Below are 27,364 nucleotides of genomic sequence, written 5' to 3'. Positions count from 1 at the left end.
GTGATAGCCGTATGATTTGTTGCATGTTCTTTTTTACTGGCAAAGAAACACATGAGTGTAAAAGAGCTGCAGTAGGAAATGAGGCCTTATGCACTGAGCTTGAACTTGCAAGAAGCACGTGATCGAAGCAAAGTCCAAAACACTGTAGTCTCTCAGTGTTTACATGTGCTGAGTGCCTGCTAAATATTTCAATCCACTAGTTACAAAGTTGTACATGGCAAACATTTTCATGCAGTTGCCATTGTTAGGTGTGTTCACAGTAGATTTAGTTACAGTGGTGTGAAAAACTATTTGCCCCCTTCCTGATTTCTTATTCTTTTGCATGTTTGTCACACAAAATGTTTCTGATCATCAAACACATTTAACCATTAGTCAAATATAACACAAGTAAACACAAAATGCAGTTTTTAAATGATGGTTTTATTATTTAGGGAGAAAAAATCCAAACCTACATGGCCCTGTGTGAAAAAGTAATTGCCCCCTGAACCTAATAACTGGTTGGGCCACCCTTAGCAGCAATAACTGCAATCAAACGTTTGCGATAACTTGCAGTGAGTCTTTTACAGAGCTCTGGAGGAATTTTGGCCCACTTATCTTTGCAGAATTGTTGAATTCAGCTTTATTTGAGGGTTTTCTAGCATGAACTGTCTTTTTAAGGTCATGCCATAGCATCTCAATTGGATTCAGGTCAGGACTTTGACTAGGCCACTCCAAAGTCTTAATTTTGTTTTTCTTCAGCCATTCAGAGGTGGATTTGCTGGTGTGTTTTGGGTCATTGTCCTGTTGCAGCACCCAAGATCGCTTCAGCTTGAATTGACGAACAGATGGCCGGACATTCTCCTTCAGGATTTTTTGGTAGACAGTAAAATTCATGGTTCCATCTATCACAACAAGCCTTCCAGGTCCTGAAGCAGCAAAACAACCCCAGACCATCACACTACCACCACCATATTTTACTGTTGGTATGATATTCTTTTTCTGAAATGCTGTGTTCCTTTTACCCCAGATGTAACGGACATTTGCCTTCCAAAAAGTTCAACTTTTGTCTCATCAGTCCACAAGGTATTTTCCCAAAAGTCTTGGCAATCATTGAGATGTTTCTTAGCAAAATTGAGACGAGCCCTGATGTTCTTTTGCTTAACAGTGGTTTCGTCTTGGAAATCTGCCATGCAGGCCGTTTTTGCCCAGTCTCTTTCTTATGGTGGAGTTGTGAACACTGACCTTAATTGAGGCAAGTGAGGCCTACAGTTCTTTAGACGTTGTCCTGGGGTCTTTTGTGACCTCTCGGATGAGTCGTCTCTGCGCTCTTGGGGTAATTTTGGTCGGCCGGCCACTCCTGGGAAGGTTCACCACTGTTCCATGTTTTTGCCATTTGTGGATAATGGCTCTCACTGTGGTTCGCTGGAGTCCCAAAGCTTTAGAAATGGCTTTATAACCTTTACCAGACTGATAGATCTCAATTACTTCTGTTCTCATTTGTTCCTGAATTTCTTTGGATCTTGGCATGATGTCTAGCTTTTGAGGTGCTTTTGGTCTACTTCTCTGTGTCAGGCAGCTCCTATTTAAGTGATTTCTTGATTGAAACAGGTGTGGCAGTAATCAGGCCTGGGGGTGGCTACGGAAATTGAACTCAGGTGTGATACACCACAGTTAGGTTATTTTTTAACAAGGGGGCAATTACTTTTTCACACAGGGCCATGTAGGTTTGGATTTTTTTCTCCCTAAATAATAAAAACCATCATTTAAAAACTGCATTTTGTGTTTACTTGTATTATATTTGACTTATGGTTAAATGTGTTTGATGATCAGAAACATTTTGTGTGACAAACATGCAAAAGAATAAGAAATCAGGAAGGGGGCAAATAGTTTTTCACACCACTGTATGAGGAGCTCTCATATTAAATAAATAAAATATGCTCATAACGATTAAATGTTACTAATATAAACCTAAGCTTGATTAAAGAGTATTATCTAAATCTAGTTTGTGAGCATGGTTAGCTAATCAGACATCTCATTTATTTGAAAAAAACTGTTTGTGTTAATTTAGTGTTTATGTTGAAATAAGGATCCAGTCAAAAATAGTTATACTCTTTGTACTGGCATACACATTCTCATACACTTGTGCAGAAAATGCATACATGCATTTTTAGAGCAAATGCAGACAATGAGGCCAAGCGATTAACTCACTGGATTTTAAACCTCAAGGTTGTTACTTCAGCCCCTACCTTTAGACCACCCACCTTGAGCAGATTACACAGAGAGTATGTTTATAAACCATATATAAACAATTCTGTATTTGTAAAGAGACGGCATTCTGTAGAGAAGGACATTATATGCAATAAATATTGGTTGTTTGTAATGATTGTCAGTAACGAAAATGTTACATTTAGTTTGAAATTAATGTTATTTTAAGAAAATGTTTGAGTGAATGGATGTTGCAAGTTTTCAACTAATTTTAGCATCTTCCAGTTAATTGTGCTTTTAAAATAACACAATAGAAAAGGGACCATTTCAAGTTTAATTTAATCATTTTTAGGGTCATGAAAAAAATGTATCCAAGTCTGTTTATTTATTAAATGTATGTTGAATTCTGTGATATTCTTTTGATGAAAATATTTCTTGCATCAAGTAAAGGAATAGGTCAGTGATATTTTCCAAAGCTACAGTACATGTTTCTTCAACAAAGCTTGTTGCAACTTTCTGACATAAATGTATTGCATTTACTGTTTAACTTGGTAAAGCTGCTGTGAAACTGTACAAGATAACTATCAAACAGGTTGAGGGAAATTTTAAACATGTGTGTATTTAATGTTAAAACTTAGAGCTTTTTTCTTACAGCAAGTGAAAGGTTGATTGCTTCTTGTGCTTTACATTTATTAATTGCTTGTGCAAATTCAGGTTGCCATTTCCATATTATATTTCCTATTGAGAGCTTTTTTTTTAAAAAAAGCATTTTGCACTGCAAAATGTGAGTGTTAAGAGAAAGTGTAACACATCATAACGTTCTATAAAGTGTATACACTGCTGTTCAAAAGTTTTAGTACACATCCAGTCAAGTCTGTAGTAGTCCACAGCCGATATTTCAAGACCCTATTTTGTCCTTTAAGGAACTTCTTTCTTAGTGCCACTTGCCCAGTCAAACCTGCAGCACAAAAAGACTTGCTTTTTTTACCACAGTTCAGCTGTGCTGGGAGCTGTTGTGCTGTGTCTTCTGATTGGGTTGTGACTTTGGATCTGCCATATCTCTTCCTATAAGAGTTTCTTCCAGTTTCCAATTGCCTTTGGATTGTGTATGACACTGTACTCACTAACACTTTGATTTTTTTTCAGTTTCTCTAAATGAAAGGCCTACACTTCTAAGGGTAATAATATTCTGTCTCATTTCATTTATTTGCTGTTTTCTTGTCATTATCACTGGAATTTACAACGTTCTACAGTGTAATAGTCCAAGTAGTATTTCAGAGGGTTAAGTAACACAGTCTGTTCCAACTCTGCTTTAAAACAAACAGAGGGTTTTTAAATAATGACAGAAGTTGTGATACATGTGCTAATTGTTTGCTTCAACTTGCAAGGATTAATTTACTTTAATTGCTATAGAACATCTGAAGGTTGTAACCTATTAATTGTTCCCTGAAGAAGGACAATTTTTAATATGCTGCCCATTCCATTTTTTTAGTTATTGCTAACCTAAATTTTAAGTGTAATCCTCTGGCAGTTCAATGCTTATACAGTATTTTCACCATTTTAGGTCATTCATTGTATTACAACTGATTAAAAACATACTAGAAAAACTGAGGTGTTCTGAAACTTTTGACCGGTAGTATAAATTAAATATAATCAGAAAATACACTTAAGAAATTTTCCAAAATAACAAGTGACCTACAGTAGCTTTTAAATGGATTTAAATATATACATAATGTGAACTTGTGGGTGGTGCAGTGGTAGCGCTGCTGCTTCTCAGTAAGGAGACCTGGGTTCACTTACCGGGTCCTCCATGCATGGAGTTTGCATGTTCTCCCGGTGTCTGCGTAGGTTTCCTCCCACAGTCCAAAGACATGAATGTTAGGTGCATTGGCGATCCTAGTGTGTGCTTGGGGTTTGTGTGTCTGCCCTGCGGTGGACTGGCACCCTGCCTGGGATTTGTTCCTGCCTTGCACCCTGTGCTTGCTGGGATTGGCTCCAGCAGACCCCCATGATCCTGTGTTAGGATATAGCAGGTTGGATAATGACTGACTGACTAATGTGAACTTAAATTATGCACAAACAAATGATGGCTCACAAGCTGAACATTTGGGTATTTTTCTAGACAAAACTTCTAACATGGTAGCTTGCATGCAAAATACTGTATGCATAGGTTGCACCACACCTTTTTCTTGGCTGATACTGCAGGTAGATGTATTCTTGCATTTCAATAAGTTGTTTACTGATTTGCCTTAAACAGTCCTGGGGCCTCATGTATAAACGGTGCGTACACACAGAAATGTTGCGTAAGAACGTTTCCACGTTCAAATTGTGATGTATAAAACCTAAATTTGGCGTAAAGCCACGCACATTTCCACGGTACCTTATACCCTGTCATACAGTTCTCCGCTCAGTTTTGCAGACTGGCGGCACCCAGCGTCAAAGCAGTGCTACTGTTCCTGTGTGGTTATCCTTTCTTTTCCTGACGCGGCTTTATAAATACACTGAAATTAACCGCATATTGTTTATTAGTTTAATGCATCTGATTGTAATTAACCAGTAACAATATAATGGTCCACGGAATGGTCAAACTATTCTAAATACCATAGCTGCTTTAGCGTTGTTACTCTCACTGCACCTTATTTTACTTCTTTCAGCTGCTCCCGTAAAGGGTTGCCACAGCAGATCATCTTTTTCCATATTACTCTCACTGCACCACTCGGAGCAGCTAAACGGAAAGAGAATTATCGGTATACAGCTTCAAGCACACACTGCCTCAGCCATGCTTCCTATTTGAACTGTTTCACATACAGCAAATGCTTCAAACCTTTCCTGTATGGACCTTGCAGTTCAGAAAGATTTTCATGCCAAGAGCTCTAAACACACTCAATCAAGTGCTCCTTGTAGAACTGTTTATGTAAGTAGAATTACCTCACTGTAAACTTGCACCACAGTTATAATATTGCACAACCTGAGCCACTTTATAAAGCGCGTATTTACATATGATGACGATATCATTTTTAAGATGAAATGCAGCAAAATATGTTTATTATATTATACAGATAAAACAAACTTCATTTAAATAATCTATATTGTTAATAATTAAAGGTTGTTCCTGCCTCGCACTGTATGCTTCACTGGGACTGGCGTGAAGGATAGAATAATTAAACATGTACTACGAAGATATTTCAATGTTCCTTAAAAGTTTTGAAGAATCGGTGCTCTAAGCTTACAGATGGCTTAACGTCTGTTACAGAGCTGATTGTGTGGTGATTGGTTACTTGGAGAAAGAAAAGGAAGGACATGAATTGGAGTTTAGTACGTTTGAAAGAGACAGTACTGCAGGGGTGGCCATGCCAATATACAGTATATTGAATATAAAACAGAAAGAGAATATAACGACACAGCTAAAAACGCAGCAGCAAATTTCGACAAAAGTTAAACACTTGTGTCATGAGCACGAGGCGGCTATGCAGTGTCCGCAATGGACATGGCCATCTGCCGTGTATAAGATACCATATTGACATTGGCGGGTGAAGGGGCCACTGATTCTTTCTCTGCCCAGGGCCGTGTGACGATGCGGGTTCGGCTCCATGCTCCCATCTCTGTTTGGGAGCCCTTGAACCCAACACCGTCGATAATGTTACCAAATGAGCTAGTCAGTGAAGGCAACAAGTAAGCAAGGGGATGGTAAAAAAGTGCAACAGTGCTTTTATTAAAACAGTCAACAAAAACAGTCAAAGTGTTCACTTAAAAAAATTGCAGTGCTTCAAAGGTTCAATAAATAATCCAATAAAAAAAAAACATGTGGAGGTTTAAAACAATAGAAAAAAAACAATCCTTTTAAAACCAGAGGTTAAAACATCCAACAAGAACAATCTTTAAAATCCAACAACAAGCTCGGTGCTTCTTTTAACTTGTCACTCCCCTGCTTCTCCCTGTCCACGCTTCGCAACAGGGGAGTCTCTCTCTCTGCAGCTGCCCTTTTCCCTTCACTCACACGAGACTGGAGACCACACGATCCCTGGTTTTGGTCTGGCACTCATCCCAGTCCCCGAGACTTGGTTTCCACCAACGGCCAGGTCGCTCACATTGGGAACTCCACCACCAAGCCTCCCGACTTACGCTGCCTTTCCGGCCTTCTGCGGCTCGTCGCCATCCCCTGGTCACTCCCGCTACCTGCTCACTCAGCGGGAGCAACATCAACTCAAACGCCTGGGTGTAGGCCCAACACCCAGGCTCTCGCAGCTGCCCACGAGCACTCATTTGCTCGCTCACCCGCTCTTCGTGGCTCTCTCTTTCTCTCACCGACCTGCTTCCCAATAACCTCCGTCTTTTTTTCATCCATCCTTCCAACCGACTCGCACTTCTTTTATCTAGCGAGGGGCCATAGCAGCTGCAGCATATTAGCCACGGGAACAATCACTGTGCACTAGGTGAGAAACGCCCACACCGCAGATCGCCCCGCGGCTTGCTACGACTACTATGCCCCTCACGAAGCCGCGAGCGCGGTGGTTATTTATTTAAACGGCCTTTACTAAACGAGCTGTGGACCCACAACACCACAGGCCGCCACGAGCCTAGAGCCGCCCCTGAGTACTGCTGCAATAAATTATTTCAACGAAGTTCGTGCACAATCACTGCGCCTTGAAACCCATGTTTAATAACGTGCTTTAACTCCTATCATCATGAAAATATCATGTATACATCTCAGTATTTTAGTTATTCAGAGGGCTGTAATATCACGAATGTAATGGATTCTGTGTCCTGTCGGAGGAAGAGAGACGATTTAAGAAACATGTAGTGATTTACACACATAGAGCAAATAGAAGAACAAATACAAAACAAAGCATTTAACATGCTACTTTAATTACGATGTGATTTGAGAAACTGGTTAATTAAATAATTTTAAGATGACGTTTATGATGTTCTACTTTAATGACAAAATAAACTACATGATTAAAATGGAAATTTCGAGATTGAAGTTGACATTTCATGCTTTTTCCCACTGTTTGCCTTTTTTTCTCTGTACCCTAATAAGTTTTCATATGACACTCAGAAGGTGGGCTACGACTCAGCTTTTCACTGCGACTTTGATATGTGACAACTTTTTTTTTATTTCCGGTACTGTGTGACTTTGTGAACTTGAGCTTTCAAGTTTCTCCAACACGCTATGTCACTCGATCAGCTTCCTTTTGTTGATTATACCACGGATTGAAATCAACAAATAGTATGTTTTTTCTTTGCCTCCACATGGTATTCGCTGAAATTCTTATACTTTCCCCCGTGCTTTTCCCATTGTCTTTTTACAGAAGACTGAGCTTAAGGGCTATTTATATTGATTTGCATATTCAAAGAAGCGTAATTCTGGGAGGAGTTGGGGTGGGACAGAAGGTGCATGCAAGAGCATTACTTTTCATGCTGACCGGGATTTATGTAGCGGAAGAACGCGGAAGTTGGCGAACGCACAGATTTCTGCATCTGGATTTTTCTGTGCGTAAGCACATTTCGGCTTTTGTGCTTACGTCATGTTATAGTGTGAGTTCTATGCACGCCGTTATGCATGAGGCCCCTGATCTTTAATAGTATAATTTATTTTTGTATATATATGAGTCTTACTTTCTTCGTGCTTATTGAAAGCCTAACACCATATTGTAATTTCATATTAAAACTTAATTGATGGGGCAAGTGTGGGCAGCAAGAATGCAGAATGTCCCTAGAGAGAATAGCAGAAGTTACCAAAACCTACAGCAGACAATTTTTAGAGCATCTATGACTCTCAGAAATTTTCACATGCATTTTGTAAGAAAAATAAATATAGCATGGGAAGAGTATTTTGAAGAACATTTTTAGCTATACACAGAGCAGAGTGCCTTCAACTGGTGCCACCACAGTAGAGTTGATAACGATTTTTTGAAGTTCACAGTTTTGAACAAACAGGTCTTCTGTGAATCAGATCAAGGTACCAAAGTGATTTTCTGCCTGTTGTATTCAAAATAGTACTTGCGTATGAAATTAGATGAAATTTATTTTTGCAAAGCTTTCTTTCCTATGCATTGCCATAGAGCATTTGTAAAGCTTCTAAATACAATGGGAGAAGTCACTATATAATGCATCATTTACATAAATGACACAAATGTTAAATTAAACAGAGTAAAACAGAAACATGTTCAATTTGATTAACATAAAATGTACTTACCATACTACAAAAGATATTTTACTTTTATTATTATTGTATGGTTGTATGGCTAGAACAAAATGAAGCACTCATATACATTATAATTAGTTCAGTACCACCTTTCTTTTATTGTGTAAGGTTTTACATGCGTTTATATATTAATGGATGATTAATCAATATTTTATGACATTATGTCTAATACATCCATCCATTATCCAACCCGCTATACCCTAACTACAGTGTCACGGGGGTCTGCTGGAGCAGAAAAAAATAATGTGGGGTGAAACATCCAATTTAATATTTATTTTTGTTTGCTAAACATCTATGAATGGGCACCTCTTTCTGTAACTAAAATATATTTTTTCCTAGGTGTTTGTCTCAAAGATGGCAGCGAGGTGGCAATGCGTCAAACTCTTGCACTGTACTTTCCCTACTAGGAGCACGTTGTGCTTTTATGGGTTCTCTAGCAGCTGGTCAAGTGGCAAAGTAAGTAATATAAGTTTCTGGATCCAATAAATTTTTCTGAATTGTATAAAACAACAATAATTATATATGTCTGTCTGTTATTAATCCTATTATATGTAAGGCTTACAACAAAGAAAGCCACTAAAACAATTCAGAAGTAAAATTATAAAAATCTTTTTAAAATGCTTTCCAACATTTTATGCATTTATTCAAGATAACTGTGCTTAAGATTACAAATCACCAAAATAAGATTCTTATGTAGAGATGCTAACCTTATTTTCTCTGAAATGGTGACAAGCTCAACAATATGGGAGAATCTTGAAGATTAACCGTTGTTTCTCTGAATCAAGAGATGATTGGCATGTGGTTAGAATACCCTCCTAATCCTCCCATAGGAGGTACAAGGAGCATCGTTCACTAGTAAAATACCCAGGACCCGACCCGGTACATAATATCTCTAAAATGGCTGGGGAACTGATTGGATGTCCCAGTTAGGAAACTGAGACTGTTTTAACTCATTAGGCTTTTTCCCACCACAGGAACTTTGTTTTCAGGAACCATTGTGTTCCTGTACAATGTAGGCCCTTGGCCACTTGTGGTCCTTGGTCATGTTTGTGTGTTCCATTACCACCACACAGCAGGAACTGCAACCTTTATGCAAAGTATGTGACATGCAAAGAAGAGTGATGCGGTACGATGTTTTCTGCGATCAGGAGTTCATGGCAGGCACCTCCACCTTTTTACTTCGATCTGACTGCAACTAGCAACTTATTGGGGTAGATTATTGCTTTCTTGTGGTGCATAATGTGGCACACCTTGGAGGTGGTCCATCTTCACCGATAAGTCTCCATAGTTCAAACTACTAACAGATCTGTAAGATGGCTGTAATGCTTTGGTCAACCATTTAGCAAACTTTGTTGACCGAGCCCCATCCACAATAGTTCCTTGTTGAATGTAAACTACATACCATGGAGCAGGAGCTAAAAAAAAGTATAGGGAACCACCTACCAGGAAGTAGAAATTGACGATGTTCCTAGTGGGAATGCTACAAAAGTTCGTGATTTTCTAAAAACTGCCTGGTTACTGAAAAAGTTCCTGGGACAGCTCCTATTGTATTTTCCATAAGAAATTCATCAGCGGTAAATCAGCTGCTTAAATGAGTGTGTATTACTAAGATGAACAGCTAAATGCAGTCCCTTTTGTTACATATACTTATTAACCACTTTACAACTGCTTATTAATGCAAATAGCATGCTCCACAAAACAGCACTGCAACTTAATATGGAATTCAGATATAGTCAAGATATTATGTAGAAGATTAGCTCTTCTCCAGCATTGGAATGGACAAGACTTGTGTTTTAAGCCAATGTTTCACCATGGATAGGTTGCACCAGTTCACCAAGGGAGACAGCACTTACATTCATTCTCAATACATCAGAAGAACCACTCTAAGCAAATCCATATACAGTTTGGAAGTTCTTGTGGTGAAAATCCTTGCTAATGAACAAGGTCAGAGATGAATAACAAGATTTCTTCAATTTAGCAGGCCATGTATTTTCAAATTCAGTCCCACTCTTGTCTGCTAAGGACTGAAAGGACGTTACAGTAAATGCTAAATCGGGATAACTAAAGATTATAAAAATGTGCTTGGTCTGATGAATCTCAGTGTCTGCTGCAACATGCAGATGCTTAAACAGGGTGAATCCATTGTTCCATCCTGCCTTGTGCCAACGGTACAGGGCTCAGTAGTTATGGAGAGGGGTTTCTTGCCATATATTAGTCCTCATAATACCAACTGAGCATCATTTGAGTGCCACAACATAACAAAACATGGTTACTGAGCATGTTCATCATTTTATGACCACAGCCCTTCTACTTTCAAGTTAATTTTTCGAAAAAGATGATGTGCAGATATCACCTCAGGCTGGTTCAGTTAATGGATGGCATAATCCTAAAATGCTAATCTAATAGACTACTTTTGGGATGAGGTGGAACAGGAGTTTTGCAGAATGAGTGTTTGGCTGAAATAGTTTCTATCTTTCTGTTTGTCTAAATGTCCATGTGAAATGACTCGACTTCCATTGGACTGATTTTGTTGAAATGTGGTACGCTTATTCTTTGAGAAAATTTGTCAGGACAGTTTAATCTAATTCAGATACTTTGAGTAGAATATCCTGTGCAAAGTTTTGAATTTTAAAAAGTTCACCTCTAAAAGTCATTGGAAATTTTAAAAATGTTTCCTCTAACATTATTTCAAATTTACCCAATTTAATTTTATGTTTTCTTTGTTTACATGTCCAACAGCCACTCATGACAAAAAAAACACATCCCAGATAAAGTTTTTTGACATGCCCCACAATCACAGCAAATAATTCTACAAATCACTTAAAAGAAAGTTCTACCATAATCAGAGCCAAGACTTTTAGAGTGGCACTGTGGTGGAATTGTAGCTAATATGACTCATTATTACAAAATTATTTAATAAACAAAATGTGATGTATGTCTCTTTGATAAAGTAAACAAACAAAAATTTTAAAAGAAACTAAAATTTGAAATGCTATATCTTTTACAATAGTAAATTACATTTGCTGTATGCATTTAAAATGTTATGACATTTGTACATTTTTTGACTTATTTATTGTGTAAGAGTGATGATATTCTAAAAATCAGTAAATACAGTTTGCCTTTTCTTAGAAACAGAAAAAGTGAAAACAAAATACTAGTCATGTAATAAAAGTTTTATAATAAAGAATTTAATATTGTAGGCCTTTCAATGTTCATTTTTGTTCTGTTAATTATGCGAACATAGAATGTGTCACCAAAAAGCATTCATCCCTTTTACATTTATTATGTTGCTAGCTGAATGTTAAATGTACTGGAATGATTTATTCTTACAGCCTTAATCGGATTCAAAGGCCAAAAATATGTGAAATATTAGCAGAAATAACATTTTATTTACTTAACTAAGGACTGTTGGCCTCCTTTTTGTTGTACATATTATGATATACAAGATACTAAAAAAGAATTTGTGACACTAGTTGACATATGAATATCTTATACATTAGATATGATAGAAATGATTAATAGTCCACAGTTGAATCCTCCCGATCTTAGACATGCCATGAACATTAGTGGCTAAATCACCCAAAATCTATACCTGCTTTGAAAATGCTGATAAAATCTATTTGTTGCAAATGAAACAGTACAGTCTTGCAGGAACTGAGGTTAAGATATCTGTGCTTTAAGTTGCAATGCAGCTTACCTGCATATTACACACAGATGTTCAGACTATGTGAAGAAGAAATGCTGAAAGCTGCAAGGAGCCACACAACTTTGATCATTGAGTGGCAAGAGACATGTAAAGCATTTATTCATATCAGTGTTTCTGTATCTCCTTCTAATGTATTTAATGCATCAATTCAGAGATAATCCTAAAGGGACAATATCATTGATGTCTGAATAACGTACACTACCATTGGATGCAATAATAAGCAATTAACCTATCCCTTGCACAGCATGCCATGGTTGGGGAGATGCCATGGTTGAGGAGATGCACGGAAATTAAGTACAAAATCACACATTTAATTATAGAAAACCAGTGCATGCCTGGTACATCTGTGCTGGTGAGGAGATTATTGTCAACTACCAGTGAAGGTAAACATGTTGTGTGCACTTGGCAGATAAGTAAAACCGTAAAGTTCCTGAGGTAGGTGATGTATATCCCACCCTTTTACAAGACTGTGTATTTATCTAATCTTTCAAAGATAACTTAAATAATGAAACAGGAGTACACTAGCAATCAAGAGAAGATGTCATATTGGCATTCATTTATTTGTTGTATGTATGTCTTCTACCAAACTTAATAAGCACATTACTTTTACAGTTCAGTAAAGAAATTTATAAAATACTAATGCATGTTAGTGAAACAAGTACCTTAGTTAGCTTTTCCTAAAAATCCGCATCCTGCAACACTGCAGTGGTTTGAAGGACATTCTGTAGTAGAACTCTGTTCCATCTGTTTGGTTGTGATAATGCATAGCATAATTACCAGTGTTAAATTAAAACTTGAAGTGTATATTTATATTTCCAGATATACACTTTAAGTGTTCATTTTAATACTGGTGGTTTTGTAGTGTAATTCTCCTTTACAGCATAGCATTTCAATAATTGCAAGGAAACATTTTTTTTGACAGTCATTGCGTAATTTGGCAGCAAGTGTGGCACCATGTGGATAGGACCTTTCACCTTCACAGCTTTATATTACACTATTCAATTCCCTGCTATTGTTTCTCTTATTTGCGCACTGGTCTTTTCCTGTGCAGAAACAAACATGAGCTAGTCATGTATAAGAATTATTAAAAATAATACTTTATACAAACACAGAATATTTTAACATAGTGTATATAAGTTCAGTATGTAATATTTCCCATATCCTGTGAAAGGTTTAAGAGGCCTCTTTTCAGTCTTTTCCATCTTTACCATGGAAATTTTTAGCTGCTACAGGATCCTTCTCTGAAGTTTTTAAGGGGGTGGGGGCTCACTGCATAAAACGTCTTGATGGTTTTGTAAGCTTTCCCATTTTTTTCCTTTAACTGTTTTCCTGTAAACGTCTAAAATCATAGATATCGATATGGACAGTTTATTAGGCTTCATGATGAATTTATCCTAAAGTCGTATTAACCAATTAAATTGACCATTGGTGGGCTACACCCTGATCTCATTTCAGAATGCAAGAAGGGATTACATGTACAAAGAATAAGGTTCTCTCTGCTGTTGTATTATATAGTAATGTATGTTGAAAGTAACCTAATATTCCCATATAAATTTTATATATAAATTTTTATTTTCATTTTAAATAGATTTAGCAAATAGAAAATGTTATAACAATGCAAAAGGGAAGAATACTTTCTGGAAACATTTTATTTTGCTGGATATTTGTTATAAGTTAAGTTTCCTGCAGTTTTCGTCTAATTGAAATATATTTTTCCTGATTTGTAATAATATCTAGCAGTTTTGTTTTGAATGATCTCCAGAAGTACCGGATTGATGTCAGTCACATGATTCAGCATTTGGATTGTTCCTTATCATCCTCTGTAGTGATTAGCAATGTGAGTAATGGGAGCAGAACCATACTACATAATAGCAGGTTTGTTTAACTAATGGAAGCATAGTTAATTCCCTTTTTAACTTTTCTGTTTATCTTTCAGGTAAATGCTCTTTTGAGAAAAATAAGTGAAGCAACTTCATGTACTGACTTTATGCAATCTGGTGCTTTGCAAGTTTCAGTTAGCTATTCATCTCACTATACATAATGTTTGAACCAGTAGTTTTATCAGTTCACCAATCCTGATAATTACATTTTGTCTTGCAGATGCCATGAAGATGCATTAAGTTCTAAATCACACCACTTTTATATTTTAAATCTAATTTTTTTTAAATATAAAAGCTATACTTTCTTTCTTTGAAAGCTTCATTGTGGATGATTTCACAGCTCGTGGTGTGGACATTTCTTCTGTGGTATGGCAGAATGAAGGAGTGACTCCTTGTGCCTGCTGCATTGTCTGTTCCAATGATGGCTCTCGTACAGTATTATTATATGACACGTAAGAAAAATGCTGATTTGAGTTAACAAATAAACTTGATAATCTGATTTCACAGTGCTATTGCATATATGCCATGCTTGCATAATGCCAGAATATACAGACAGATAATGTCTGACATTATTATTGCAAATAATTAAACACTACAAGTTTTAATCTACAACGCACAAAGTCTTTACTTTCATGCTGAAAGAGTTTAAGTATTGTTTATTCCACAAAATGGAAGGCAGAGCTATAGAATGCTGCACATTCATATAGACCAGACATTTTCCAGAGCCAGTGACTTTCCAGTGACTTTATCCAGCAAACACTGGCCACTTATTTCAGTACTTTGTATCTCCAATGGACACTGGATTTATTTTTAGATAAATTAACATGGATGAGTACTATATAATCCACATCAATGTTGAGCCAAAATAATATTATCCCTTTCTGTTTTTAGTACACACTATTATTGTTGTTTTTTTGCAGTTCTATTTTTAAAATATGGCAACCATCACTAGTTACTAAGTGGTTCATGATGATTATAGCTGGTACTGCTAGACATCCTGCCACTATGCCTGACACTTTTTATATTTTATATACTAATCGGAATGCAAACACCTGGCTTGTGTTTTGGCACAGAATGATTCCAATAAAACAATGCCTCTCTTAAATAGGAACTTTTATTTCACAATTACACAAAAATGGAAGATATAGATGAAAGAAGAATATAAAGTAATAAACACACAACAAAACCTACTGTAACACAGTGTCTTACTAACCAAGCAATAGTCCGTGTCTATCAGATGGGATGTCTCGTCTTATTTACATATCAGGTACTGCTAAAGCCTCACTTGCTCAATTCCCATCTGTCACTCCCCTTTTTTCTTTTTTGGAATTTTTTATTGTTTTAGTCAGTGAGCCTTCATCTGATCTTTGCTCTGAACTTTAAACTCATTCTCTCTTGAGGTGGTTTTATACCTTTCTGGTGTCATTTTTAGTTTAAGGCCCTAAAACACAGACAGGGCCAGTTGTAGCTCAACTTCACTACAGACTTAACAGGCTAGAGCTCAATCTATTGCTCCCTTGTGTTCCAGAATCTATAATTTTGTCTGGCCTTTGAAGGGCATCATTTTTTATGTACCTCTGTGCCATCTTGCTTAATATAGTAACACAGTGCTTTTTCTCTGCCAGGAACTTTAGAATTACAACTTAACTGCCAATTAGAGTTACCATTAAAAACTTTGTCTCACATTTAAATGCATGGTCTTCACTTTCTGGAGAAGAAATCATTTAATTAATGTGTAAAAAAAACGTAATGGCAGAATTGCAAAATGACACTAAATTGACAAAGCATGCGAATAAACACAGAGAAAACTAAAAACTAAGAGATGCAGAGTAAAAAATATTGACATTCAGAACCCCAGACAATACAATCAAACTTAATAGGAATAGCTTTAAAATAATTCTCTACAACACTGACATTTTAACCAGCACATTTATTTTCCTTTGCATAAATGCCATAATTATTTGTATTTTTCTTTAATTAGCAATGTTTGCATTTAAACTATTGGTAGTATATAAAAATTCTTAAGCTACCATGTAGTATATTAATACCACATTTAGAACCGCTAGATTATTTATGTGTCAAAAAGTAGCCTTGAGAGTACCCTCATTGTAGGCAATTATATCAAATTCCAAAATGTTTAATTACATTAGACTTATCAGGTTATTTTAAAATTATAGACAGTATATTATTTTTTCATCTTCTGATTTTTGGGGGTTGGTATGTGTCATACACCTTTTTATCCAACTGTACTGAAGATAAATGTTATTGAAAAATTAAAGAAAGACAGCTAGATATTTCTGTGATATTTCATGGCATTTCTGCAATGCAAGATATCTGCTGTGGCACTGTTCACATCTGCATGTACAATGCAATTAATTTATTTAAATAATTTATTTAAACCAGGAGTTCAGAATTAATATCTTTAATTATCTGCTAAAACACAAACAATAGAAACAGCACCATGTTTATCTACAGTTTATCCTCCTCTGTTTTTGTTTTAGTTAGAGGGTATGTATTTTTGTTGTACCACCTTTTATTTTTCCCCAGCACCAGAATTAGTTCCAATGTTTGGCCTTAATTCTTTATGTGAAATTTAAATAAAAGGTATGGACTAGAGAAGAAATATATAAAAGTATATAAATAATGCACATTTTTTTAAGTGTAAATTAAATTTGCTTTTTGTAGTTGAACTCCAGCGTTTAATGTTTTAATTTATTAAATGTATTTAAAATTAAAAACTATAATTATAATTGATTTACTTAAATTTGTATTAGCAGTAATTCTCATTATTGTGTACCAGTGAAATCATGAAATTTGTCATGTCTGCAGATACAATCTGTTGTTTGTTAAATTTCAACTAGATTTTATTTTTTATGTGTGTTAAGTATTTATCACAGAGCAAACTGGACTGGAATCTATGGTGAAAAAAAAATACGGACACAGTGAAGAAAAAAAAATTCTAAATGTTGAGATTAAAGTCGACATGTTGACTTCATTCTCGACATTTCCACTTTATTCTCGACATTTATGTCGAGATTAAAGTCGACATTTCCACTTTATTCTAGTAGTTTATTTTGTCAGTGGAATGTCGCAAACTAAACTTCATCTAAGAATGTTTAATTTACTAGATTTTCACAAACTCCGTCATAAATTAATGTAGCACATTAAATGCTTTATATTAAGTGTTCCCCGACCCTGTTGTTAATCTCTATGCGCTTCTTAAACAGACTTCCTCTTGCACTGAGAGGCGCCGGCAGCGATCGCCGCACATTGACTTCATGATATTTCAGCTCTATGCTGTCCACCAGAAAAACATGCAAATTCAAAGCAGAGTACACCCGGGACCCCATTGCTGTGAGGCAGCAGTGCAACCACCACGCCACCATGCCCCCACGTGCTTTAATACATTTAAAGTTCTGATCGCGTGCTGATTGGTTATGTGTAACTATTGTAAGAAAAAGTAGTGTAAAACTTGGTTGAAAACATCTGGAGATGTGAATCTTCTGTTGTATACATTTTTAATTTACATTTCTTCATGTAACATTTAATCAAAAGTTTTATTAAAATATACAGTTCCTAAAGTAAGTATTTAATTCAGTTACCAGTTTTTACAAACTGGTTTTAAAATATTTGGGTTATTCATGTTGTTTTTCATGCTGACATTGTTATGTGCTGTCTGTCATATCCATCCATCCATCCATTATCCAACCCGCTATATCCTAACTACAGGGTCACGGGGGTCTGCTGGAGCCAATCCCAGCTAACACAGGGCGCAAGGCAGGAAACAAACCCCGGGCAGGGCGCTAGCCCACCGCAGGTTTTATATATCTGTATGTTTAAAAATAACTCAGTTTTAGGCACTGTGAGTGAAAAGTAGTACAAACTTACTGTTGGATTAACAGGTCACTAATTCTGTTAGTTTGCCACTTTACTAACAATATCTTAGTGTATTCCATCTTATTTTAGATCAGGATATTAAGTTTATGCTTTGTTTAGTTATTTCGTAAACATTGTTTCTTTTCAATAAAGGTAGACTGTAATGTTTTATTATATAGTAATTTTTTGATTACCACTGTATGTGGAATTTAAGACATTTAACAGTATCCAGTTCCTTAAGTTTTTCTCTGCCCATGTGATTCAATGATGTATTACTATATTGCAAAGATGTTCAGTGTAGAATAGAATGTTCAGTATAGTATAGGCAGTTAGTTCTATCTAATGAATTAAAGAAACATCATGCAGGTTTTTCTCTGAATTATGACATACAGTAATTAGAATAAAACTAAATGGAATTAAACATTATTTTCATATGCTGTACTATATTTCTTTTTCCATTTCAACTTAGGCTACAGTACTGAAAACATGTCAGTGTTTAACTGTGAAATTTTAAAAATTCAGACCTTAAAATCCTTGTTAAATTAAATTTCTTGAGATTAGTATTTTGTACTCTAATCCATTTAATGCACTAATTAGTAAAACATGTAAGTGACATTGAACATTTTGAATTTAGCAATCTTCCGGATGTCACTGCTGAAAATTTCAAGACAGTAGATCTTTCAGACTACAAGTGGATTCATGTTGAGGTGAGATGAAATTATTGTGCTTTTTTTTAGAATTATTTTATTGATACCAGTTTTGTTATGTACTGTAAACATTTTGCTTTCACTATGGAGGCCACAAAAGACATGGTTGGACGTGGTTCTCTAAAGATATAAAAGAAATACGCCTCACCTAAAAGAGACACATGATCATGGAAAGTGGAGGAAAAACATTTGGAGACAACTGGTTATCCTTGTTAAACTCAGAAAATGGTTGATAAAGAAGTGGTGATGAAGTATGATAATGATGAAAATGAGGATGATGATTTAGCACAAATTACTAAATTTGATGTTTGTGTCATAATGGGGATTAGTATTTCAGTTTGAGTGTTTGGTTAACAAAAAATAAGTAAAATTAAAAACATTTAGAGTAACTAAGGTTTTTATGAACTGAATTAACTCAGGAAGTCCTAAATGCTTTTCTAAAGATTAACATCTATGCAGGTTAACCTGTGGCAAGTAGAACGTAGTCTGTTAAAACATTTTAGGTACATTTTCTAAAATTCAATGATTAATATAGTAGTAGGACTTTCTTTTTAAAAGTATGCTTAGAGAATTCATCCATTCAATTATCTTCCTAACACACTTATCCCGGGCAGTGCTATTGCAGGAGAACACAGACATACACACACAGACACACTAGGGCCAATTTATCAATGCCAATCCACATAGCCTGCAGGTGTATTTTGACTGTTGGAGGAAAAGAGAGCACTCAAAGGAAACCCATACAGGCTTGAGGGGAATATGCAAATTCCATGCAGGGAACATCTCATTTAGATTGCAGTTAGAGAATCCTGTATTGTTTAAACACTAGCAACGTGGCGCGCGCCACGCTGCGCGTTGGATGACCACAGTTGAAGGACTCAATCGTAAGGACTTCTCATCGGGTGTCTCATTGGCACACTTTTGCCTCTTTCTTTCGCGATCACGGCATAATCTGTCTTCTCTCTCTGTAGGGGTTTCAGTTGCCTTTCGTTGTGCGGCAGAGACGCATCGTTGAACTAATCTGTATGAATGCTGAGTGTCCGTTTCTTGCGAGCGACTGTGTCACACCTTTGCCTCTTTGCTTCGTGATCACGCTGTAATGTGTCCTCTCTCGCAGCAGCAGGTTTAGTTGCGTTTCGTTTCGGCATTGTTCCGTAAGGTCTCCTCCGTACAAGTGCACATGGGTAGCTGAAGACGGAAAGGCATAGCGGGCATAGTGAAACACACAAATTGGTGACCAGAGGAACCATCCGACTCAGATGCGGGGCTCAAAATACTCAAGTGCACATGTTATTTATAATTACATTTTTTTTTTGTTATGAACTTCCCCAAAAGAGTTGATCCCTGTAAATAGTTAATAGTATATCAACAATATAATCTGTTCTAGTACGGGCGTTAATTAGCGTCACACCTCATAACCTGCATACACCACGTGTTTGGCTCTAACGCCAGAAGCGCGGTGGATGCTGTAGGGTAGGTTGTGGTTTCTGTTTCTTTCGTGATTTTTTTATTTCATTTTATTGATTATTTAATAGGGGGAGAAGGCGTTAATGTGACGCTCTGACTATTTCTTTACTTTTGTTTTGAAAATATTTTCGGAAACAGGAAAAATAAAAGCAAAGGGGAAAGAACGGAGGGGGGTAAGCAGGAATTCTGAGAGGGGACGGACTGGGGCTTTTCTACGGGGCGGCAATACAGCCAAAAGGAACGCGGACATGGACACCGCACTGGGCTTTTATTATATAGATGAGTGAAAAATTTGTTTTTAATGTATCAAATGTAGCTCATGAAAATAATTGGTTTGTCATCATATACAGTGTACACAATTATAGCATCTAGTATAAGTCCCTGTCATATTACATCTGCTTAGTATTCTAGTGTTTTGGAATTGTTCTTGTAAATGGAGCATGTGAAATGGTCATTTGAAATACATTAATTTAGGAATTGATGACTCAAAGAATACTGCAGATTTTAAGATAGTAGGCAAGAAACATCCCTCAGTAGGGTGGCAAGTCTATTGCATTGCACACTCTCACACACACTGGGCAAACTTATTGTTGCCATTCAAACTAGCCACATGTCTTTTAACTCTATAAGGAGACCATAGTTCCCAGAGTAAACCTTCTACATTTAAAGAGCTCAAACTCAGCAACTGGGAATTCACACTTAAGTTTGAATTTTTATTCCAAATATATACATACATATGCTCTAAATTCTGTTTAATTCAAGTAAGTGTACCAGGGATCAGAGCCTTTCCCAGAAGCATCTGGTGCAAAAGTAACCCTGAACCCAGTCCATCGTCTGGACCACACATAATTCAAGGAAATCTGTTGTATTTGCTCCAGTTTTAGTTACTAAATACTACTATCGAAATGTCAGATATTCTAAATTTGTTAATGCTTTTTTTTTTTTTAATAACAGAAGTAACATCTTTATTATAACTTATTTTTTTACATATACAGTAATATAATAATAAGGATTCCTGTTCTTCTTCTTCCCTAATCGGTTGAACAAACTGTCTGAGTTCTCAAAATATAAATGTAAAAGACTTGTTCTATTTGGACTTTTAGGAAAAGTAGCCATGAACATTAACTATGCTACCTATTCAGCCTCTCAATTTTTAAGCCAGCACTTAAGCATTTGGAGCTGCTTTATCATCATATCTGACAGTGTATAATATACATCAGCTAAGCTTGCCTCCAGGGCTAAAGATATAACCAACTAAATGCCAGTGAACTTCATGCAGTTCTGTATGATAGTAGCACCTAATCTATTCTTGCTATTGAAACTCTTCCATGTTTGATGTCTTATAAGTGCAGTTTTGCAATGACACATTAGTGAATGAATGATTATTACAATCTTGACAATGTTAAGAATATAATGGGGGTTAATCAATGGAAAAATGTATTGTAATATATTTTGTGGAGATATATCATCAACACCCAGATGGCAAGGATTTTTTGTCCCATCTGTACATATAAGAATCTGTGCAGCAGTGTGCCAATTATTGTCATATACAGTTGAGCCAATCATTTGACTGGTACTCAAATAACAACTTGTATTCTTGTGATGGTATATCACAAATTTTAGCACTGATACAGAAGTCCCAAACAAAATGCTCTGCCCATGCATAAGTCAGACATTGTGTTTTTTTACAGTTGTATAGTAAAGAAATTGCTAAATTTGAAAGTGTAATTTGCATATATTCATATTAAAGTCAGTTACACCAAACAAACTAGAACTGCCTCTGCAGCTCCATCTGATAAAAATGCTTATGTATACTGAAATTAAAAATTATTTACACAATCCAATGTGATCAACCAAAAGAGTGGAATCAAGACAGATCAAGTGAAGTCACTCTTCACATTCTGCTGCAATGGAACTCTGGAAGCAAGAGAATGGTTAATATTCATAATATTAAAATAAAGAGGCTATTAAGCATCACAGGATTTTATTTTCACCGATCAGTTAACATTGAACTTTTATCAGTATTTGAAAAGTGAATAGTGATCAACATATTTTGCTAGTGTATGGTATATTAGTGATGATTGTGAAAATAACTTAAAATAAAATAATAAATCAACTCTTAACAAGAGATTGATGGCACAGTCAATAAACAAACGCAAAAAGGAGCCATAGGCTGTAGCGTAAAGGCTCTAGAATGAGGTCAGGTTTCAGGGTTGGAGGTCCATAGCCTAGCTCTTGCACTGGAAGAGGTGCGGTCAGTTGCCCTCAGTTGGTATCATTTCAGAGTTGTGGGTCAGAAAAGAGCCAGAGGTTGTGCCCCCTGGTTTCCTGGGGTGGTAGTGCATACTTGACAAGTTCAGACAATATGACACACATGTGTGACACTCATTAATAGCTGTTAGAATTTCAAGAAATATATTAGGTGCTATTCAAACAATGTGAAAAAATAAAAAAAAACATTCCAACCTTATTAATTACTTGCCAACCCTACTACCTGTATAAGGACCTAAATTTAAACAATATACAGATGGGGATGTACATTGTCATAACTGAGTGGACCAAGTCTAGGATGCATTCATTAACAGAAAAATAAAAAAAGTCGTAATTACAGGTAAGGCCAATGGTATGCAAAAAGAAGGCAAACAACAAATGCATAGGCCTTCGGAGCTTAACTAATAAAGGAGGTCCCTGAATTCCCCATGGAGTGAAAGGTCCACTTACTAGCCACCATATGCTTTCCTCTTCTTATCACTAGGCTTGCTTTGTTAATTTAGTCTTTGTTCAACTGCCACCTCCCAACTCCAAGTTAACTGAACAAAGGGAAGCAGTACCTTTTAAGATGTGTCCCAAACTACTTCCCACAATAAGCACTTCCAGGGTCCTGGATAACATTTCAGTTATTTGTGTCATATAGACATCACTCCTTCTAGTTGCAGCATACTACAGATTCCTGTCATTATGTAGGTGTACTGTAGGGGTCTAGATTGGTTGTCTTTCTAAATAACCTTGTGATGCTACAACACATAGGATCTTAAATGAACATTTGCAGTGATGGTTGTGGTCTTAATGATCCATAAGGGTGTCGCTACCCAGATTACCATTAAAAAAGTAATGGTAAAGGTAAAGATGTAATGTGAAGTTTTTACTTCAGTTAAATAAAAAGAAATTACATTAATTGCAACATATTACAAATTTGATTCAGAATATTTATTTTAAAACATAAAACAATTACATAATTATGATGACCCAAGTATGGGAATAATATAGTATACTTAGCCCCCTGCCTGTTCTCAGCCATATGTATAATAACAATATTTTGAATACTGCAGGCTCAAATGCAAATATTCCTTAAAGTGTTGTAACACCATGCTGTTAAATATTTAAATATTGCATTGTATTTTTAAATGCAGAGTGAATAACTGTTTGCCGTCTTTCATGATATTTCATTAACAGTTCACTAAAATTCTGCGGTGTAATGTAAATAAAATAATGTTTAAGGTGTTTCTTTTACAGGCAAGAAATGCAAATGAGCAAGTGAAGATGATAAAAAGAATAGAACAGTATAATGACATGATGGCAGCTGGTCAAAAAATTACTGTATCTGTGGAAATTGAGAAAACAAGGGATGACTTGTATCAACTTTTTTCTTATGGCGATGTGGTATGTTTATCATATGTTTTATTTTTTTTTTCCAGTCATCATTCAACATAGAATAATAGGCAGCATTCATGTATAACATTTCTGAAGCTTTGCAAGCAGTGTTTCTGATGGTTTAGACAGCTCTCAGTTTTGATGGTTTAGAGGTAAAAGAGTCAAATGTGTTGTTTTTGAAAGTTTTTTTCTTGCTAAGCTGATTCATAATCATGTTATCAGCAACTACTCATTTCTCAACTGCTTTCTCAGTACAGCTTAGCTAGAGAAAAGCAGACAAGTCTGTCTTTTAATCCTTCATGAGGATGGCATTGTTATATCCAAGCTAAGGGTAGAGATGTCTCATAATGTGTCTGATGTGCAATCTGTACTGATGGAGGTATGTTTTTGGATGCAGAGAAGATTTTAGTTTGTCATTTAGTTACTAGTGAAGCTTTCATATATAAATTGTGCATTTCTTTGTTTAGGACTTAAATGCAAATAGTTTTTATAAATATATGATCATACATAGTTCAAAAGACAATCTGCTGCAGTGGGATTTTCAGTTGTAATCACACATAATATAGTACTTGTTGCCTTGCAGCACTCTCTACTGGAGTCTTTGGTAGTGATTTGCTACTACTAGGTGTTGACAAGCAATGACAGAATCTCTAAAAATGTAGGTTGGCCTTTGGTCAATATGATGTGTAATGGGCTCCTAACTAGCAGTTAGTGTTTTTCCTCAGCAGGCTTGTTATATTTTATAAATATAAAATACATTGTGGTCATGTTATTTTATAAGTCATTTAACTTCACCCACTTCAGTTTGTTGCCATCCCCTCATCATCAACAACAATACCATTGACATTTATTTTATAGCACATTTTCATGCAAAGGATGTAATTCGAAAAGCTTTACAAGATGTCAAAGAAATAGTTGCAAGCTAAGAAAGAAACAAATTAAAATTAGATAATAATGAATCAAAATTACACAGAAATAAATAATGCACACTTATATAAGACAGATAAAGACATAAATATTTATGTATTTCCTTATTGTTTTTCATAATTTTATGTATGTTGCCACCTTGTTCATACTATAGTCATTACAGGTAGTAGAAAAAACTAATGTAGTCAGTCACCATGCCTAGCCAAGTTACATCTTATTGAATATTACAGGCACAGCTTAGTACAGTACTAAAACACCACAACAAGGCCACAGAAAATGTATTTAATTTTAAAAATGAAGTTGCTGTTTTAATTTTTTTCAGGTTTTTGTTAGTAAGGACGTGGCTCGAAAGTTTGGGTTCAATTCTCCATCTGAAGCGCTAAAGGGCTTATATAGTAAAGTAAAAAAGGGGTAAGAGGAAAAATATTTTTTTCTCAATACTGATGACATATTTAATTGAACTCTGATTGTACTGAATAATATGTGTAATGATTCCTTAAATTTGTCTGCAAACTTTAATCATCTGATATTACCTGTGAAATACTTGATATACAAAGCCCCTAGAAAAACTGCAAATGTACATTCTTTTTTCTACTTGTAAAACTTAAATCCTATTAGTTCTGTAAACTTTGAAACAATAATGTGGTGGTTCAGTAACTGAATGGACTTTGTCTTTTCAGCAAATAAAGTTTCATATGTACATTATAATTAACTTTTTTAATGTTTCTTAATCAGGTTTATTTAAATGTACTAATATGGAAATAAAACCCAAACAAAAATAAACTTTAACTTCATTTTAAATTGCTTTATTTATCAAGTAGCACTGCCACAGTTTCTATTTCACCGTAGTATTATCTACTGGTACTGGTACTGATTACAAAGATCAAACAGAATCCAGCTATTTTGATCTATCTGTCTCAGTATTATCTGTTTAAATTATGAATCATACTGTTTTACCTAATGACACCACAGCATAGAAAATTACACTGGCCATCACAGAGTTATAAAAGATGTGAAGGACAAAACAATCCACGATAAAGGAGCACAGTCACCTAAGAAAAAAGAGTTTGCTCTTCCCATTCTTATATAGTTCCTCTGTGTTATGAGACCAGTCTAACATGCCATTGATGTGGATTCCCTCGTACTTTTTGGAGTGCACTGCCTCTACATTCACTCCCTGAATAGTGTCTGGGTGTAGAACCAGTTCCTTGGTTTTGCTGATGTTAAGTTGCAGACAATTCTGTCTGCACCCAGAAACAAAGTTTTGCACCTGACTCCTATACTGTGTCTCATCCTCCTTATTGATACACCCCATAAATACAGAATAATTTCAGAATTTCTGTAGGAGACATGCCCTGGTGTTATATTTATTTTCTGTAGTGTATAAAGTGAAAAAGGAAACAGGGCTGTTCCTTGTGGGGCTCAGGTGTTGCTCACATTCATATCAGAGATACAGTCATTGAGTCTCACAAACTGTGGTCTGCCAGACAGATAGTCCATTATCCCAGACACCATGCTGTTATCCACCTGCATATTTCTCAGCTCATCTCTCATCAGGGGTGGCTGAATGGTATTTAAGGCACTGATGAAATCAAAAATATAATCCTCACAGTGCTGCCAGCTTTGTCTCGATGAGAATAGGCCTTGCAGTGAAGTCGGCAAGCCAATCATCCCCATTTAATTTAGGTCCCAAAATGAAACAAATAGGGCCAATGTGTACACCTCCATTACAAATAACTGTAAACAAATTAATTCAAGCCGTTCTGGCAACAATTCTAAGGAACACAGAACTCCATTCTTCATCTCAGTCGAGTCAAAATTGACTGTCTCTCTCTTGTGGTATTGGGATTTAAAGCCAGAGTACCAGAAAGGGTGGAATCACTTGCCCTCGCTGGGGTTCTTCTCACCGCTGTGGAGGAAAAAGAAGATAAGAATGTTAGCGTGAGCCCCCCTTTTGGCCCAGGGTGATATTACCTGTTTCAGATGAGCCTGGAGGGTGATACACAAACACACATACATGACAATGATTTGAAAAGACCTTTTAGGGAAAAGATCAATATGATACTTGTGTACAAAAACTCAGTTTTATTTAGCACCTTTTCATGTGAACAATGTCTCATGTTACCCTTTTTAGTGCAGACCTTTAGTATTGTCATCGAAGGATTTTAGGTATTCAACAAAATTATAAACCAAAAATAGAAAGGGTTCAAATATATTCTGACAGGCATTGTGAGGAAAGTGTAGCAAGAAACAGAGATTTTTTTAGGAATTCTTACCCCTTTTAACAACTTTGATTGCATATCAAATCTAAAATTTGATTTAGAGTATTTTGTCTTTTCTAGAAATAAAAGTGCAAGTACTTGCTTTGTTTTCCAAAATCATAAAGTCTTAACGCAAATTAGTAATAATAAGCGTTCTTTTTGCAGAGCAATTCTGATATGTGCCTGGGCAGAGAAAGGGGCTGATGGACTATGTTCTGATAATAAGATAGTTCATTCAGATGCCTTCCCCCCAGAAAAAATAGTGGACACCCTGGGAGCAGGGGATACTTTCAATGCTTCAGTTATTTTTGCTTTATCCAATGGTAAGATGAGAATATTTATTTAAATTCTTCTGCCTATTTTTGTTTTTTATATGTACAGTTGTAATTGTTTTATTAGTTCTGTGTAAGGCCTTAATGTATTTTGCTAATTGTAAAACTAATGCTTTAAATTATTCAGTTCAATATTGGTTTAGTAAACTAGCCTTGTACTTGTGTACT

General features: G+C 35.9%; 1 protein-coding gene across 6 annotated transcripts in view; it reads left to right on the top strand.

Annotated features, from left to right (window-relative positions):
* The window catches only part of khk (ketohexokinase), a 36,285-nt gene that overhangs the window by 6,911 nt on the left and 2,010 nt on the right, over positions 1 to 27,364 (top strand). The window contains exons 2-8 of one of the 6 annotated variants that reach the window (XM_039748433.1): positions 8,729 to 8,845; positions 13,836 to 13,970; positions 14,293 to 14,427; positions 18,486 to 18,558; positions 23,539 to 23,685; positions 24,926 to 25,014; positions 27,030 to 27,187. In XM_039748433.1, coding sequence (XP_039604367.1) covers positions 8,729 to 8,845; positions 13,836 to 13,970; positions 14,293 to 14,427; positions 18,486 to 18,558; positions 23,539 to 23,685; positions 24,926 to 25,014; positions 27,030 to 27,187 — 854 coding nt within the window. Of the gene's footprint in view, positions 1 to 8,728; positions 8,846 to 13,832; positions 13,971 to 14,292; positions 14,428 to 18,485; positions 18,559 to 23,538; positions 23,686 to 24,925; positions 25,015 to 27,029; positions 27,188 to 27,364 lie in introns of all 6 variants that reach the window. The other 5 variants (XM_039748430.1, XM_039748428.1, XM_039748429.1 and 2 more) reach the window with 5 other exon arrangements.

This window comes from Polypterus senegalus, chromosome 3, assembly GCF_016835505.1.
Source record: "Polypterus senegalus isolate Bchr_013 chromosome 3, ASM1683550v1, whole genome shotgun sequence".
Taxonomy (NCBI): domain Eukaryota; kingdom Metazoa; phylum Chordata; class Cladistia; order Polypteriformes; family Polypteridae; genus Polypterus; species Polypterus senegalus.
This window is presented reverse-complemented; position numbering and strand designations above follow the sequence as displayed.